Source organism: Psammomys obesus, unplaced genomic scaffold (assembly GCF_907164565.1).
Source record: "Psammomys obesus unplaced genomic scaffold, mPsaObe1.curated_primary_1811, whole genome shotgun sequence".
Lineage (NCBI taxonomy): Eukaryota > Metazoa > Chordata > Mammalia > Rodentia > Muridae > Psammomys > Psammomys obesus.
In genome coordinates, this window is record NW_026596134.1 from 19739634 (window position 1) to 19753808 (window position 14175).

The 14175-nt window shown below is 39.8% G+C and overlaps 1 protein-coding gene across 1 annotated transcript in view; it reads right to left on the reverse strand.

Annotated features, from left to right (window-relative positions):
* The window catches only part of Tshr (thyroid stimulating hormone receptor), a 95362-nt gene that overhangs the window by 29990 nt on the left and 51197 nt on the right, over positions 1-14175 (reverse strand). Inside the window, 2 exon segments of the mRNA XM_055593121.1 lie at positions 369-521; positions 8019-8090. Coding sequence (XP_055449096.1) covers positions 369-521; positions 8019-8090 — 225 coding nt within the window.

Genomic DNA, 14175 nt, shown 5'->3' on the forward strand with positions numbered 1-14175 from the left:
TTTTTTTTTGTTGTTGTTGTTTTGTTTTGTTTTTGTAAGTCAACACCTTCGTATATTTACCTACGCATTCACCTCCTCTGCTACTGTTCATTCTTCTTCTGTACAGAATGTATGGCCGGGTGGGGGTCATCTTTCTTTTTCTTACTCATTCCCTTTAGCAGTTCTTTCACCTTGAGTCTAATGCTGACAGATTCTCAAAGATGTTCTTTGTGGGTTTGGTAAGATGGCTCAGCCTTGAACAGCACTTACTACCAAGTCTGATGACCTGAGTTCAATCCCCAAACCTACCCGGTCGGTGGAAGGAAACACCTGACTCCTGAAAGTTGTCTCCTGACGTACAAATACATACTGTGCACACCCCACCCCACCCCACAAAAAATACATGTAACAATATTTTAAACGGCGGCTGTTGTTTGGGTTTATTCTGTACCTCCCCTTGTACTTACATGTGAGTCATTTTACTCAAATTGTAGAAAGAATGTGGTTCCAGCCGCTGCAGAGTTGCATCTATTGACAAATAGCTGAACATTGCAAAAAAAATAAGACAAAGCGGAAGATTAGCAGTCAACTCCAAACTTCCTATTTTATTCACCACACTGGTTTGTGCACAGCCCTTCCCCCGCTCTCTCTTTTCTTGCTTCCCCTTCCCCACTAGTCCTCTTTGTTCCCCTTGACAGTATCACTTCTACTGTCCCGTCATCTATGTACATGCAACTTTAAGCATCTATAAAGTCTAGAACCCAAAAATGAGATAACACTTGCAATATGTATCTTTCTGAGACCAGCCTCATTTTTCTTTATGGGAAAAAAAAATTCTATTGTTCTGTAGACCATATTTTCTTATCCATTCCTATTAAGGGACACCTAGATTGGTTCCATAATTTCACTAGTATGAAAAGTACCACAATAAATATTGACATGCAAGTATCTGTGATATATGCATACTATTTTATGTACATATATGTGTGTTCGTGTGTATCCATATGAGTATATGTGTGTATGTGTGTGTGTGTAGGCTAGAGGAGACTTTGGCTGTCATAACTCAGATGCCATCCACATTGTTTTTACAGACAAGGCCTCTCATTAGCTTGGGACACCTAAGTAGACTAGGCTGGCTGGCCAGCTCTCCGCAGATATTCATCTGCTTCTACCTCCATAGTTCTGGCTTTCAAACATACTTTTTGTTGTATAGCTTCTTTGCTAGCGCTTTTCCAAGTCACGGAACATACACAAACTAGTCCTTAACTACATTTTTTTCTTTGATCCAGTAGGCCTGAAAATTCCCAATACTTTATGAGACTCTTTGGGGCTCAAATGTCAGTTTCCAGAAAAGGTTAAAAGTCAAATGGTACATCTTCAAAGCACTATGAATCTTTCTTTCATGCATAGTCACAGTGTGCTTTTCTAATTATTTGTGTAGCATTTGATTTATGCCATGTCAATAGACTGTAAGTTATCTAATGTGGAATGTTGTGTCTGTTTTTGACCATTGAATTATGAGTACCTTTAAAATTCTTAACATTAAGCAGACTCAGGAAATACATGGTAAGTGAATGCATAAATGAATAGATGAATAGGTGCATTACTTAAAATAACAAAACTAGAAAGCATCAGAAAAGAACATTAGAGTGAATAAGAAACATTTTAAATAGAAGGCCTAGTAGCATGTGAAAAGAAATGTAATTTCCAAAAAGTTGAAGAGAAAGATTTCATTTCTTTAGTGGAGTACTCCAGAGGGTTTTGACTGCTGTGATGATGAATTATTCTGAATATACCTCTTACATCCTAAAAGACTGGACCTTTTGCTGGACTCACAGCCAGTTAACAATACACCCTGAAATCACTTAAGACTGCTAGCCTACTGAGTATTCAGCCTGTTTGTTTAACCTGCTTTTAAAAGAACAATGTAACAACCAACTTTACTTGCCTTGGATTTCCTGTGTAATCAGCTTTTACAACCTGAGCTAATGTTTAGCTGTAACCTTAAATTACATACTCTTCCATACCCCTGTCCCATACCAATGCACATCTATCATTTGTTGAAAGCAGAAAATGCAGCAGTTGAAAGAACTTTCTAAAACAATAAAGGCTGAAAGCATCCATTTATGAATATTGTTTGTTATTTGAATCAATTGGGAGCCCGTGACTTAATACCTTGCAAAACTCTGCTAACGATTTTTGTAAAGTCTCCCATTCTTTCCCCCATGTGATGCTTTCTGTGCTGTTCAATAAAAAGAGTGAAGCCTTTTATGAAAGACAGACATGCAATAGACAAATACTCGCACACAGAGAGACGGAGAGAAACAGACGAGACAGACAGATATCGGGACAGAGACAGGAACAGATTCACCAGATAGTGCTCAGGGAGGCACAGATTAAGACTCCCACAACATACAAAGAACAAAAGACACAGAGAGCACGAAGTAGAGAATCCAAATCTGGGCCCACTCTTGATTAATTGGCTCTGGGGGGGGTGCTTTGTTTCTTTCCTCAACGGGACACAATGCATTATTGGTAACTCAGAGTGAATCACTAATGCATTTAATCCATGCAGACTGCATTCTCTCTTAAGACCAGTCTTTTTTTTTTTTTTTTTTTGAATGAAATGAAAAAGTCAGGATTTCTCTTAAAAATTTTAAGCAAAATATCATGCAAATAAAAGTTTTAGGTACCAACAGAGAGGAAAAGATGCCCCTTTAAATGAGCAGCTGTGAACCTGAATATAGATGGCAATGTTTCAGGTGGTTTTGTCAAAGTCTTTCTTACATTGAGAATAATACTCACAGATTAAATGACCATCTTCTACTGAGAGGCACTTCTGTGACATTTGGGGAAATGAATGATGAATGTAGCCCCTACCAGAGATTCTCAGCCCTGAACATCGAACTGAACAGTGTGGACACACAGATGTTCAAGACTGTTGACTCATGGTTATGAGGGCTGAGCCAAGCACTTACATTTTTCAAGAGCTTCCTTGGTAATTATAATTGAATGACATTCTTTGTAAAAGGAGCAGTAATTGTTAGACTCTGGGTGTCCTTTTTAGCAAGGCTGTTTGTTACTATTCCTGTGCCCCTGTGCTGTTTGTTTGGAAGTATTTATAAATAAACAGCCTTTGATTTATCAGGTTTCCTAGCCCTTTGTCCTTTGTGGCTAAGCAACAACATGTAAATGATTTTGATACAAACACTATCTCAGGAAACATTTCACAGGATCAATTTACTGTTAAGGGACCTTAGAGGATTTTTCATGGGTGAGAGTAGAGCAAGATTCCTTCTGAAGGTGACAACCTACTTTCCAATGTTTGCCTCATGGCTTTTGCCCCACATTTTCTATTGAATTCTCAGAGAGGACCTTCATTCTGACCACCTCACCAGACCTCATGGCTTGTTATAGCTTAAATATAGGAACCATTTATTTACTGGGATTGAAGTAATGACTGTTTATTTCATCCTACTTTTATTTAAGAAAAAATATGACATCATCTCTTTATCACATGTAAATGTTATGCAATTACTATGATGACCATACAATCTATTCTACAAACCAGGGTACTTTTCTTCTGTGAGACAATTCCCAGAATAACTGGTGGGAGTTTTTATTTTACCAGGCAATCCTAGGAGCATCATGGTGATCTCCACTTGCTACCCCTAGGATATACGATATCTTTAACTCTTATCGATGGATGTATATGCATCCAGCAGGTATCGATATAAACACCAAGTATTAAGTACACTGAAAGGTGCAGGAGATATCTAGACTGGCCAACCCAGTGCTGCCTTCCTGGTGAGTGCCTCCACGAAATCTTCACATCTTCCCGAGCATTTCTCTGTCAAGCCTCCCCTTATTGCCTATACTTTAGCATATAATATTTCTGATTCTGGCTGTTCAGTACCAGTCCTAGCAGACAAACTTTTTATATCGTGTAGGAAAGGCTGAAACTGGAGATAGGAATGCCTTGCATTGCCCACCAATAACTTTCTTGTGACTGTGGAGAAAGTGACTGTTTTCTTATATCATGTTGTTGGGCTTGGACGCAATCCTCTTCTACCTCTTCAGGACTACAAGCTTGCAAGGTCACTTTTGTTTCACCCTTTAGTGTCTCCCTCTCTACAGTCTTCCCCTTGTACTTGAGATGGTTTCTATGACTCCCCCCCAAATCTCAGTCTCTGATCAACTCACTCCACTGAGCCTGCACATACCTTAAAATTTCCCCTTTTCATATGTGTTCTTTCTACCTGAATAAATATATAATTTAATTATGTTTTGGCTCAGCATCTATTTTCTTCCAGTTGAAAATAATATTAGAACATAGCCAAAGTGGAATAAATATTTGTTGGCTAAATGAAAAATTATGTCTCTGTCATGTGTCTACAGAACATCACACACCTCAAATACCGCATACCCCAAATGAAATTCCTAACTTACCATTTACCCTGCACTGAAAATAACATTTTTCTTTTCTATCTCAATGAATATGCTCATTAAGCACACAGATCTCCCATTCAGAAATCGGATACAATCCTTCCTTATTTCCCTCACTTCTAAATCAATCTCTTTTATGTTTATAAACTCTCCCTTATTTATTTATCAAATCTTTGTACCTTAAAAAAATTCCAATCAATCACTGTTACTCAATTTTTCTCCCCCTTTTCCCAGAATACTACATCAGTCTCTTCAGTAGCTTCCTGTTTGCATCTTGTCCCTTGTTCACAGCACAACTGTGAGATTTTGGAAGCAAACACTTGAGCATTTTGCTTGCCTGCTTAAAATCATCCAACGGCTTAGTTCTATAGACCACTTGACATTCCTTCATACAACTTGTAGCATCCTGTTCTTGCCCATTTCTGGTTTTATTTCTTTTCTTTTTTTTAACCATTTCTATTTTTTAATTTATTTATTTGATCTCTTCACAGTCTAAATTCCATTTCTAATAAACTTATTTTAATTCCTCAAAAGGCTCAGGTGTTCCCCTGTATAATAATGACTTTCCCTATTTCAATATGACTGTTGGCTAGCTAGTATGGCTTATAAGTGAGACACTATTCTTCTAGCTTTCCTCAGTCCCTTCTGCCTCCTACTCAGTAATATGTCTCTTGTGTGAGTTCTTGACAGTTTTCAGTAACTGGCCCCATCGTGGTTCTTACCACTTTAATGGGAATGAAAGCAAAGATTCTGTGAATATTGCCTACTGCTGTTTCAGAGCATTCTGTACAGTGTGAGGCAAGAGTAGGGCTCCATAAACATGTGTGAAGGTGTGAACAGGACACCAGACAATACACAGCTGTTTTAGGAACATCAGGGCAAATGAAAAACTAAAGGTGAATTTGAGGTTTGTGGCTCACAAGATGCTGAATGGCAGTGTTACTAAAGGGTGAAGAAATGGATATGGCAGCGTGCTTAGTTTGGATAGAATGAGCTTGAGGTACTGTGGGACATCAGAGTAGCAACATTTGGAGTGACGTTCTAATTGCATGTTAATTGTAGGAGGTTATCAAGACCTCCAAAGGAGGAGAAAAGGAGAGGGATAAGAAAGGGTTACCATCAGAAAGACACACATAGTACTCACTTATAAGACAATTTTAGCCATAATAGCACAGGATAGACATACTACAATTCACAGACCCAAAGAAGATAAGTAACAAGGAGGACTCAAGGGAGGATGTTCAAATCAAACTCAGAAGGGGAAATAGAATAGACATTGGAAGTGCTGAAGAGAGGGAACAAAACGAGACTGAAGCACCAACCAAGGACTATGCATGGACTATGTAGGGGACCTAGGCCTCCTAATGTAGCAGATGGGCAGCTCAGACTTTATGTGGGTTACCTAGTAAAGGGAGCAAGGGATGTCTATGACATGGACTCTTATGCCTGGTTTCTGAACATCCCTGTTGGGGTGGCCTCCCCAGGCCACAGGGGAAGAAAGATGAGCTCAGTCCTGATGCAACTTAATGAGCTGGTATGGGTGAATTGGGTTGGTTCCCCTTAACTGAAGAATAGGGAGGGAGGATGGCAGAAACGGAGGGAGGGGGGCCTGGAAGGAAAGAAGGGAGAGGGCTACCATCAGGATGTAAGAAGGAAGGAAGGAAGGAAGGAAGGAAGGAAGCAAGGAAGGAAGGAAGGGAGAAAGAGAAAAAGAAATAAAGGATTATCATATTGTTTTGGTTTAAAAATATTTTAAAATATTTATTTTTACCTTGTGTCTATGATGTTCGCTCATATAATATAGGTGCCATTCTCCCACAGAGGCCAGAAGAGCTTATCCAATACCATACAGCTGTACAGACAGTTGCAAAATGCCATGCGAATGCTTGGAACCAAACCTGGGTCCTTTGTAACAACAGCAGCTGCTCTTAACACCTGACCTACCCCTCAGTCTTGTTTTATTTTGTACAAGAAAACTCTTTACTGTGTGACCGCACCATGCAGGGAAGGATGCCTCCCACATCCTTCACCTCCACCCTCTAGAGGTCAGTAGCATTCTCCTCTGCCGTCTTGACAATCAAATGTCAGAGCTGATTCTTGTTGAGAGTCATTGAAATGATGCAACAGATGTTCAACACATGGCCATATACTGAATGAATTTAACCAGGAGCTACAGGTTGCCTCTGGTATTGTTGGCTGTGCCCAAGTTAACCTGCCACTATATGAAACAAACACCTCATTCATTTCATGTGTGGACTATGGTAATGCAAAATTCCCAGAACACCTCTTACATTCTAAGACACTAAAGTTTTTGCTGGGCCTCACAGTCAAAGATGATAATATTCCTTGAGGTCACTGCTACCCTTACTGTGTACTCAGCCTGTTTAACCTGCTTTTAGGAAAACAAAGTAACAATCAACATTACCTTGCCTTGGATTTCCCATGTGGTCAGCTTTTGCAACCCAAGCTAATACATAAGACTAATCTTAAGTTATGTCCCAACCCAGGATACATGTGTGTCATTTGCTGAAAGCAACTTCCTAAAACCTACCATAAAAGTTAAAAAGCATTCATTTATGGATATTGGTTGATAAACAATGATTTTGGTAGAACTCTTTGTTGTCTGGGTCAACTGGGATCAGTGGGAGCTGGTGATTCGATCCTCACAAAACTCAAAGATTTCTGTAAAGTGTCTCATTCCTTACCCATGTGATGATTTCTACACTGTTCAATACATACAGAGAAAAACTGTGAGAGGAGAGAGATACACACAGCTACAGACAGATACAGCCACACAACAGAACACACACACACACACACACACACAGATGGAGGACAAAGACACAAGACAACCTTCAAGCAGTCAGAGATTCACACTCAAACAACAGATAGACAGAGGATGGAAGACACAAGAAGTGTAAAGTAGAAAACTCAAATCTGGACTTGCTCTTGGTTAAATGATGCTGAGGAGGAAGCGTTTTCATTTATTTCCTTGGAAGGACACAGCTGCATTATTGGTGATTAATTGGAGTTCATCACTAATGGGTATAAATCTAGACACAGACAATGACTGTCAGCCTAATGTGCAAGTTCCTATTTTCATCTGTCTGCATACTGCATCTGTGTTTTAAGGCTTAAAATTGTTTTTTTTTTAATTAATTTTTTTTAGTGAGTGAAATCTGAAATGATTGGCTGCATTTGTGACAAAATGTAGGTGTTTGCATTATATTACTGGTGAAAGTGACTCAAAACTCTAGAATGGATAGCTAAGAGGGGGAACATAATGTCTAGGGCTTCTCAGCTAAGATTTTGTCACATCCTAAGATGTGACAAAAAACCATAAAAAAGGTGAACTTGACATGACAAAATGAAATTGATTTTGCATTAGATTTAAAAGGTCCTATAGGGATCAGAAAAAAAGAGCTGCAACTAAGCAAGTAAGTTCTATATAAACAAAAAATTTCAATACATTAAAAATGCAGATGTCATTGACTTATGCAAGTATAGTAGCAATTGCTTTTTGTGACAGAACACATTTAGAGAACAATATGTCACAACTGCAAAGCTCTCTGTACGTTAAAATAATTACTTACATCCTGGAAATATTGGGCAGATTTGAAAATGCAAGGCTTGGAATGGTCTTCAGGTGAGTCTCGATGAGTTTCCTGGGGAAATGACAGCAAGACAAGAGTTCCCATCATTGGTCTTTTCTAATCACTCACCTTAATTACAAAAAAATGACATCTTTTCAGAAGCGTGGTGACCTCTTACAACACAAACAGAACAGACAAAGCCATCGTGATTTCCCCTCCGGTGACATAAGACCTGGGAATGTTATTCAGGTGCAGAAAATGAGTCCTCACACTCCTTGTTGGGTTGGCAGTAGACTTCATCCGACATCACACTGCATTTGCTCACTGGAAAGGACCAAAGCGTGCTCCTGCAGTTCATTGATGAGAACGCCAGCTCTACTTCAGTATGGCGGGAGCAGATAATCAGCTAATGCTTTCTCAGAACTGTAAGTCATCTTTGTTGGACCTGAAAACCCCTCAGCTTTTCTTTCTGGGACTCCTCATAAATAAGGAAGCATCTTCAGGTATTCCAGTATGATTTTTGTTTAGGTGTTCCATTTTATTTTTACTTCCTCTCTATTTAGTGATTACTTTAATAGAATCCTGTATAGAATAGGTATGTCCAGTATCCCAACCCACTTTGCAAAAAGACAGAGATGTGCCTATTATTCATCTTCCCCCGTGTCTGGTTTTGCCTCTTGAATGTTGGCAATACGTATCAGTCACTTACTACTTTACATGTAGCTAATAGAATGACATAGCGCAGCTTTGTTTCTAGATTGCTACGATACTTCTCTACTTCTCTTTATTTCTTCTTCCTCCCTTTTCCTCCGTTCTCTTTCCCCGTTTTCATCTGTGTTATTTTCTTTGGCAGTACTTGAAAAATATCCGTAACACCCTTAATCAGAACACTAGCAGGCCAACTTAGTTTGTAATAGGACTAGGAACTTTTGTGAAATAGAGGGTAGGTGAGTGAAAAAGGTAGATTTTACCCCTTCTCAACCACTTGAGTATTTGACCATGACATTCAATGTTGCCTTAGTATCAGGAAATTCAGTGTCTGGGTGGCTACCCTAATCTAGCTGTGTGGTGTTTTTATTTGTGTGTTCATTACAAGAATGTAATTTTTATTATTAAAGAAGAAAATAAAATAAATTCAGATCCCATAAATTGCTTTCAGTTGAAGTTCCTTCCTCTTAAAGGCTGATTAGAAGCTTATTGATGCAGATCCCAGATTCTGGAGTTAAAACGATAGGAGAACAACTCATTCTATTAAAATCTCTGTGTAAAAATGAGGCCACGCAAAAGGAAAACAAAGGATAAAATGTACACCTGTTGGGTATTACGAAAAGAGATTGAGTTTCTTGAATCCAAAGGTGGTCTTATAGAGCAGTCCTGTGGCAAACATTTTGAGGGCATACTTTTTATAAGATTGCACATTGCTTGCAGGTAATGTGGACCACTACACCTTTCACTGACTATAAATTAGGGTGTTTAGCCTTATCCAAAGGGGAGAAACAGGTCAGGTTTAGTGGTGTACGTTTATTATTCTGGTGTTCAGGAAGCGGGGCAGGAAAACTGTGAGTTTCAGTCAAGCCTGGAGTACATAGTGAGCTCGATCTCAAAATAATAATAATAATGATACAAAATAAGATTTTTTTAAAAAGTAAATACTATATGTCAAATTAAATGGTAAGTTAGAATAAAGTTAAAATGGTTTCTAGCAATTTGATGAGGAACAGAAATAGCATATAAATAAAATTTAATATCTTTTTAAATTAAAACTCAAATAGTATTTATATATTTTCCTGGAGGGAGGGAGGGAGAAAGAGAGAGAATATTATGTGTATGTGACTGAGTTTATCTGCAGCCATGTGCATGCAGGAGGCTGTGGAGGCCAGAAGATTGCATTTTATTCCCTGGAACTAGAGTTACGGATGGTTATGAGTTGCCGTGTGGAGGCTGGGAACTCAACCTGGGTCCTCTGCAAAAGCAGCCAGTGTTTTTAACCACTGATAGATCTTTCCAGCCTGATAATACCTTTTTCTTAAAGTTTTTTTTTCTCCTCAAACACAAAACTGTATATACACCTGAAATTGGAGCAAGTTGTTCTTTCTTTGTATGTCTATCTGTCTGTCTGCCTCCTTCTGTCTCTTTTACTCACACCCATCCCGTACACACAGACCGATAGAAATTATAGACTTAAGTTATAGACTTAAGAGCAGCTGTCTTAGTAACAATAAAATATGTCCAATAAATCTTCAAGGAGAATGAAGAGAGTGGTACCAGCCATCTTAGCATAAGATGAAAATAAATAGCTTACTTGTTGGGGGAATTTAATGTAGGAATAATCATAACACAGGCTAATTTCTATAACAATAAGAGAAGTGTCAGAATGAAAAACAGTCACGTAAATTGAAATGCAACCACAATCTAACTTACAAGTTCTTTTGCCGTGTATATTCATAGTACTATGTAGCTGAAATACAAAAACCACCTTTTCAGCTGATGTTTGAATTCATTTCTTTTTACCTCCAGTATAAATGATCTTGGTTACCTCTCTAAAATTTACCTCATATTTACATACACTTTGCTCTCTTTTTTAGTTTGGAAAAAAATTGTGGCTAGTCTGATGAACTCCAACAAGCTTTTTGAAGGGACTACTTTCCAGCACTTATGTATGCATTTGTATTTCTTCAGATACAGATAAAGAAGATAGGTGAAACTGTGGCGTTTAATTGATGAAAGAGTGGAGACACGAAGTCTACATACAGACCTCCTATTCCAGTTTTTCTCTTAATGAGACAAGTCCCGAGACCAAGCCTTGCCCTGTTCTGAGTTAGTGTACTGCCTAAGCTGTTCCGTAGTGTGGAACAGTGGCTTTGGGCTGCGCCTTGCCTTAGCTTCTTCACTTTGAAGGCAAACACAGAGGTAAGGTGACTGTGCATCCTGATTGTGCAAAGAGAGTCACCACCATTCAGAATGAATCATGAGGCACAGGCTGCTAACATACAAGTAAAAAAAAATACCCCTTGTGTGTGTGTAGTACACTGGGAACCCATGATCACATACCGGAAAAGCCAGACCCACGATTTTACTGAACACACCAGATACCATCTTTCACTTATAAAAGGAGCGCCCTAAGACTGACTGCTAGGGGATACTGACTTGTCACCTAGTCACTGGACACCTATCCAGGACAGTAGCCGCCATAATTGATGGGTAGTAGCCACTATGATGGATTGCTGCCTTCATCCCCCCCCCCCCCACCGCTTCAGCTTGAGGGCAATTTGTCCTACCCTCACAAGATATCCTAGTTCAGGACAAGGGTTGAAAATGACCAGGTCATTGCTATCATCATGAAGCAAATTACCCTCATAAAGAAGGGTAGTTAACCACCATAGTGAGGTTTGCACTGCTGAGCTGGACTAATCACCTTGTGGGAGCCCCACCAAGCCCTTCTAAGAATGAAGAACTTCTCATCCTGTCTTGCAGAACCAGAAGGAGACCATGAGCTAGACCACACTTGATCAAAAATGCTTATCTATGCATATTATTCCTCCCTTCCTGCCCAACCATTTGTCCATGAGGCTCATGTTAGTACCACCGGGATGCGTTTGGGATTTGCTGAACCTCTTTATAGGTCCCTTTTTCCAATGTAGCCACTTCGACTAAATCTCCCTTCTTCATTACTATTCTTGACTTGGTGTGCTGGGGACAGCTGGCCAAACCTAGCTTCTTGGAACTCCCAGAGGCAAGGCTTTTGATCCATTGCTGCGTTAACAATTGGACTTTGAACTTCGGTCACAGCCCTCTGGTCACAAATATTTGAAGTGCCGAGAACTACAAATATGTTGTGCCTCAAGGTTCAAAATGTATACCAAGAGCTTTTGGGTCTCTTGTCTTATGGAGACAAGAGTCAGGTTATCTTCCCTGCCTTCTTGGGAACACTAATTCAGAGCCATATGAACCTGTGGGTTCGGAGTCATAATTTCTAATCGCCACAAACGCCCCTTTTACTTTTGTGTTTCTGAGTTTAAAGTGACGGGCATGGGGTAGGGGGTAAGGTTTGGATTTCTCAACTATTTTATACATCTGTATAAAATAAAATACAGAGACAGAAATGAATAGAAAATGTCATGACTTGACCTGTAGATTTTGGAAAACGGGGGATACAGTTTTAAATGGTCTTTTTTTGTTTTTACAGCAGCAAAAGGAAAATCTGGGACATGGTAGTTGAGGCAGCCGACTTTTATGTTTCAAATAAGGAAGGTCTCTGCAATTAGACTGTTCATAGTAATCTCTCACACAGGCTTATTTCACTGAAATTTCATTAGCATATGAGCACAACCAGTATTTTAACATCTCGTTTCTTATGGAGGATAGGTGTTTGGAAGTAAGTTTTTGGTCACAGGAAAAGAACCCATTGCTCCAACCGAAGTACCTCCACAGGGCAAAATTTCATTCTTGATCAAGAGCTCGCAAAGGAGCAAGCACACAGGAGGTGAACTTGGACTTTATTCTGATGAAGGTGGTGACTGTGTCACTTCCCCACTTGGCTGGAATCTGACCTCACATTATTTCAAGACTGGTTAGTTTTAAAACATTTAAAGGGAAAAGGTGTTGATGGCTTTAATCCTAGAACATAGCAGACAGAGTCTTTGAATAAAAACAAAGGTTTTTTGCAGGGGTAGGGAGCTGGGGAAGCATGAAACATCTGTATAGAAGTCTTATAAATTGGGGGAGATAAAAAAAAAAAGATTTGAATTCCTTGTTGTGATGGTTTGAATGATAATGGCCTCATAGTCCTGTGTTTGAGTAATTGGTCTCCCGTGGGTGTTACTCTTTCTGATGGGTTAGGAAGTGTGGCCACGTTGGAGGAAGTGTGTCCCTGGGGGCAGCTTTGAGGTTTCTAATGATGGGTGCCTTTCCCAGTTAGCTCTCTCTCTCTGCCTGGTGGTTGGGTCTCAAGATGTACATTCTCAGCTATGGCTCCACCATCATGCCTGAATGGCCAGTGCCATGCTCTCGGCCATGGACCCTAGTCCTCCGAAACTTTAAGCCCCAAAGAAAGCTTTCTTTTATAGACTGCCTTGGACATGGTGCCTCATCACAGTAGTATTGGATCTTAACAAGACACTTGTTTTGAGCACAAGCTTTGTAGCATTTGATAGAAGAGACTCATATTTTTTTATTTTTATTAATTATACTTTATTCACTTTGTATCCCCCATAAGCCCCTTCCTCTTCCCCTCCTGATCCTATCCTCCCACCCCCTTTCTTCACGCATGCCCCTCCCCAAGTCCACTGATAGGGGAGGTCCTCCTCTCCTTCCTTCTGATCTTAGTCTATCAGATCTTATCAGGAGTGGCTGCATTGGAAGAGACTCATATTTAATGTTCTTTACATAGAGAAGCCGTGAAGTTTGTGTGTTATTTCTGAAGGTGCAGATGTTCTCATCTGTGAATTAAATTGGCAGGAGGAGGATGAACAGGGGAAAAGTAAACAAGTTGATCAACATGCAAAAATGTGGAAACCACAGATGAAATACAGGACTCAAAGGAGGGCTAGGCAGAGGGATCCTTGGAGGGACAATGACAGGTATTATGGGAGGGTAAGAGAAGGTGTCTTCTAACATAAATGACGCCTCAAGTAGCAGCGCACAGAGCACATGGTAGTGGGTAATGATCTCTATTTGGATCAGGTGTGAGTACTAATAATCTTCCTATGAGTTGCTAGGAAGATAAGGGGGGGCCTCATGAGCAAGTCTCTACTTGAATCTGCTGTTGCTCCACTAACTTAAGTAGAAGCAAATTTCTTTTACACATGAACAGCTTGTGTGTATGTGTGAGTGTGTGAACCACAGGGCCTCTCATTGATCTGGAACTGGCTAGTAGGTTAGGTTAAATGGCCAGTGAGTCCCAGTGACCCACTTTTCTCCAACTCCTCAGAGCTGGGATTACAAGTCTGTGCCACCGCACGTTGATTTTTTTTCCCTTTAATGTGGTTTCTGGGAATCAAGCTCGTTCATGTTTCCATAGAAAATTGCCAGCTGAGCTGTCTCGATAGTTTAAAGACAGCTTTTTAGAAGTAACCTTGTGTCTACAGTTCTCAGAATAGCTACCTAAAACAAGTCAAGTAAATACATCCCGAGCTGTCATACTCTTGAATCATACAAA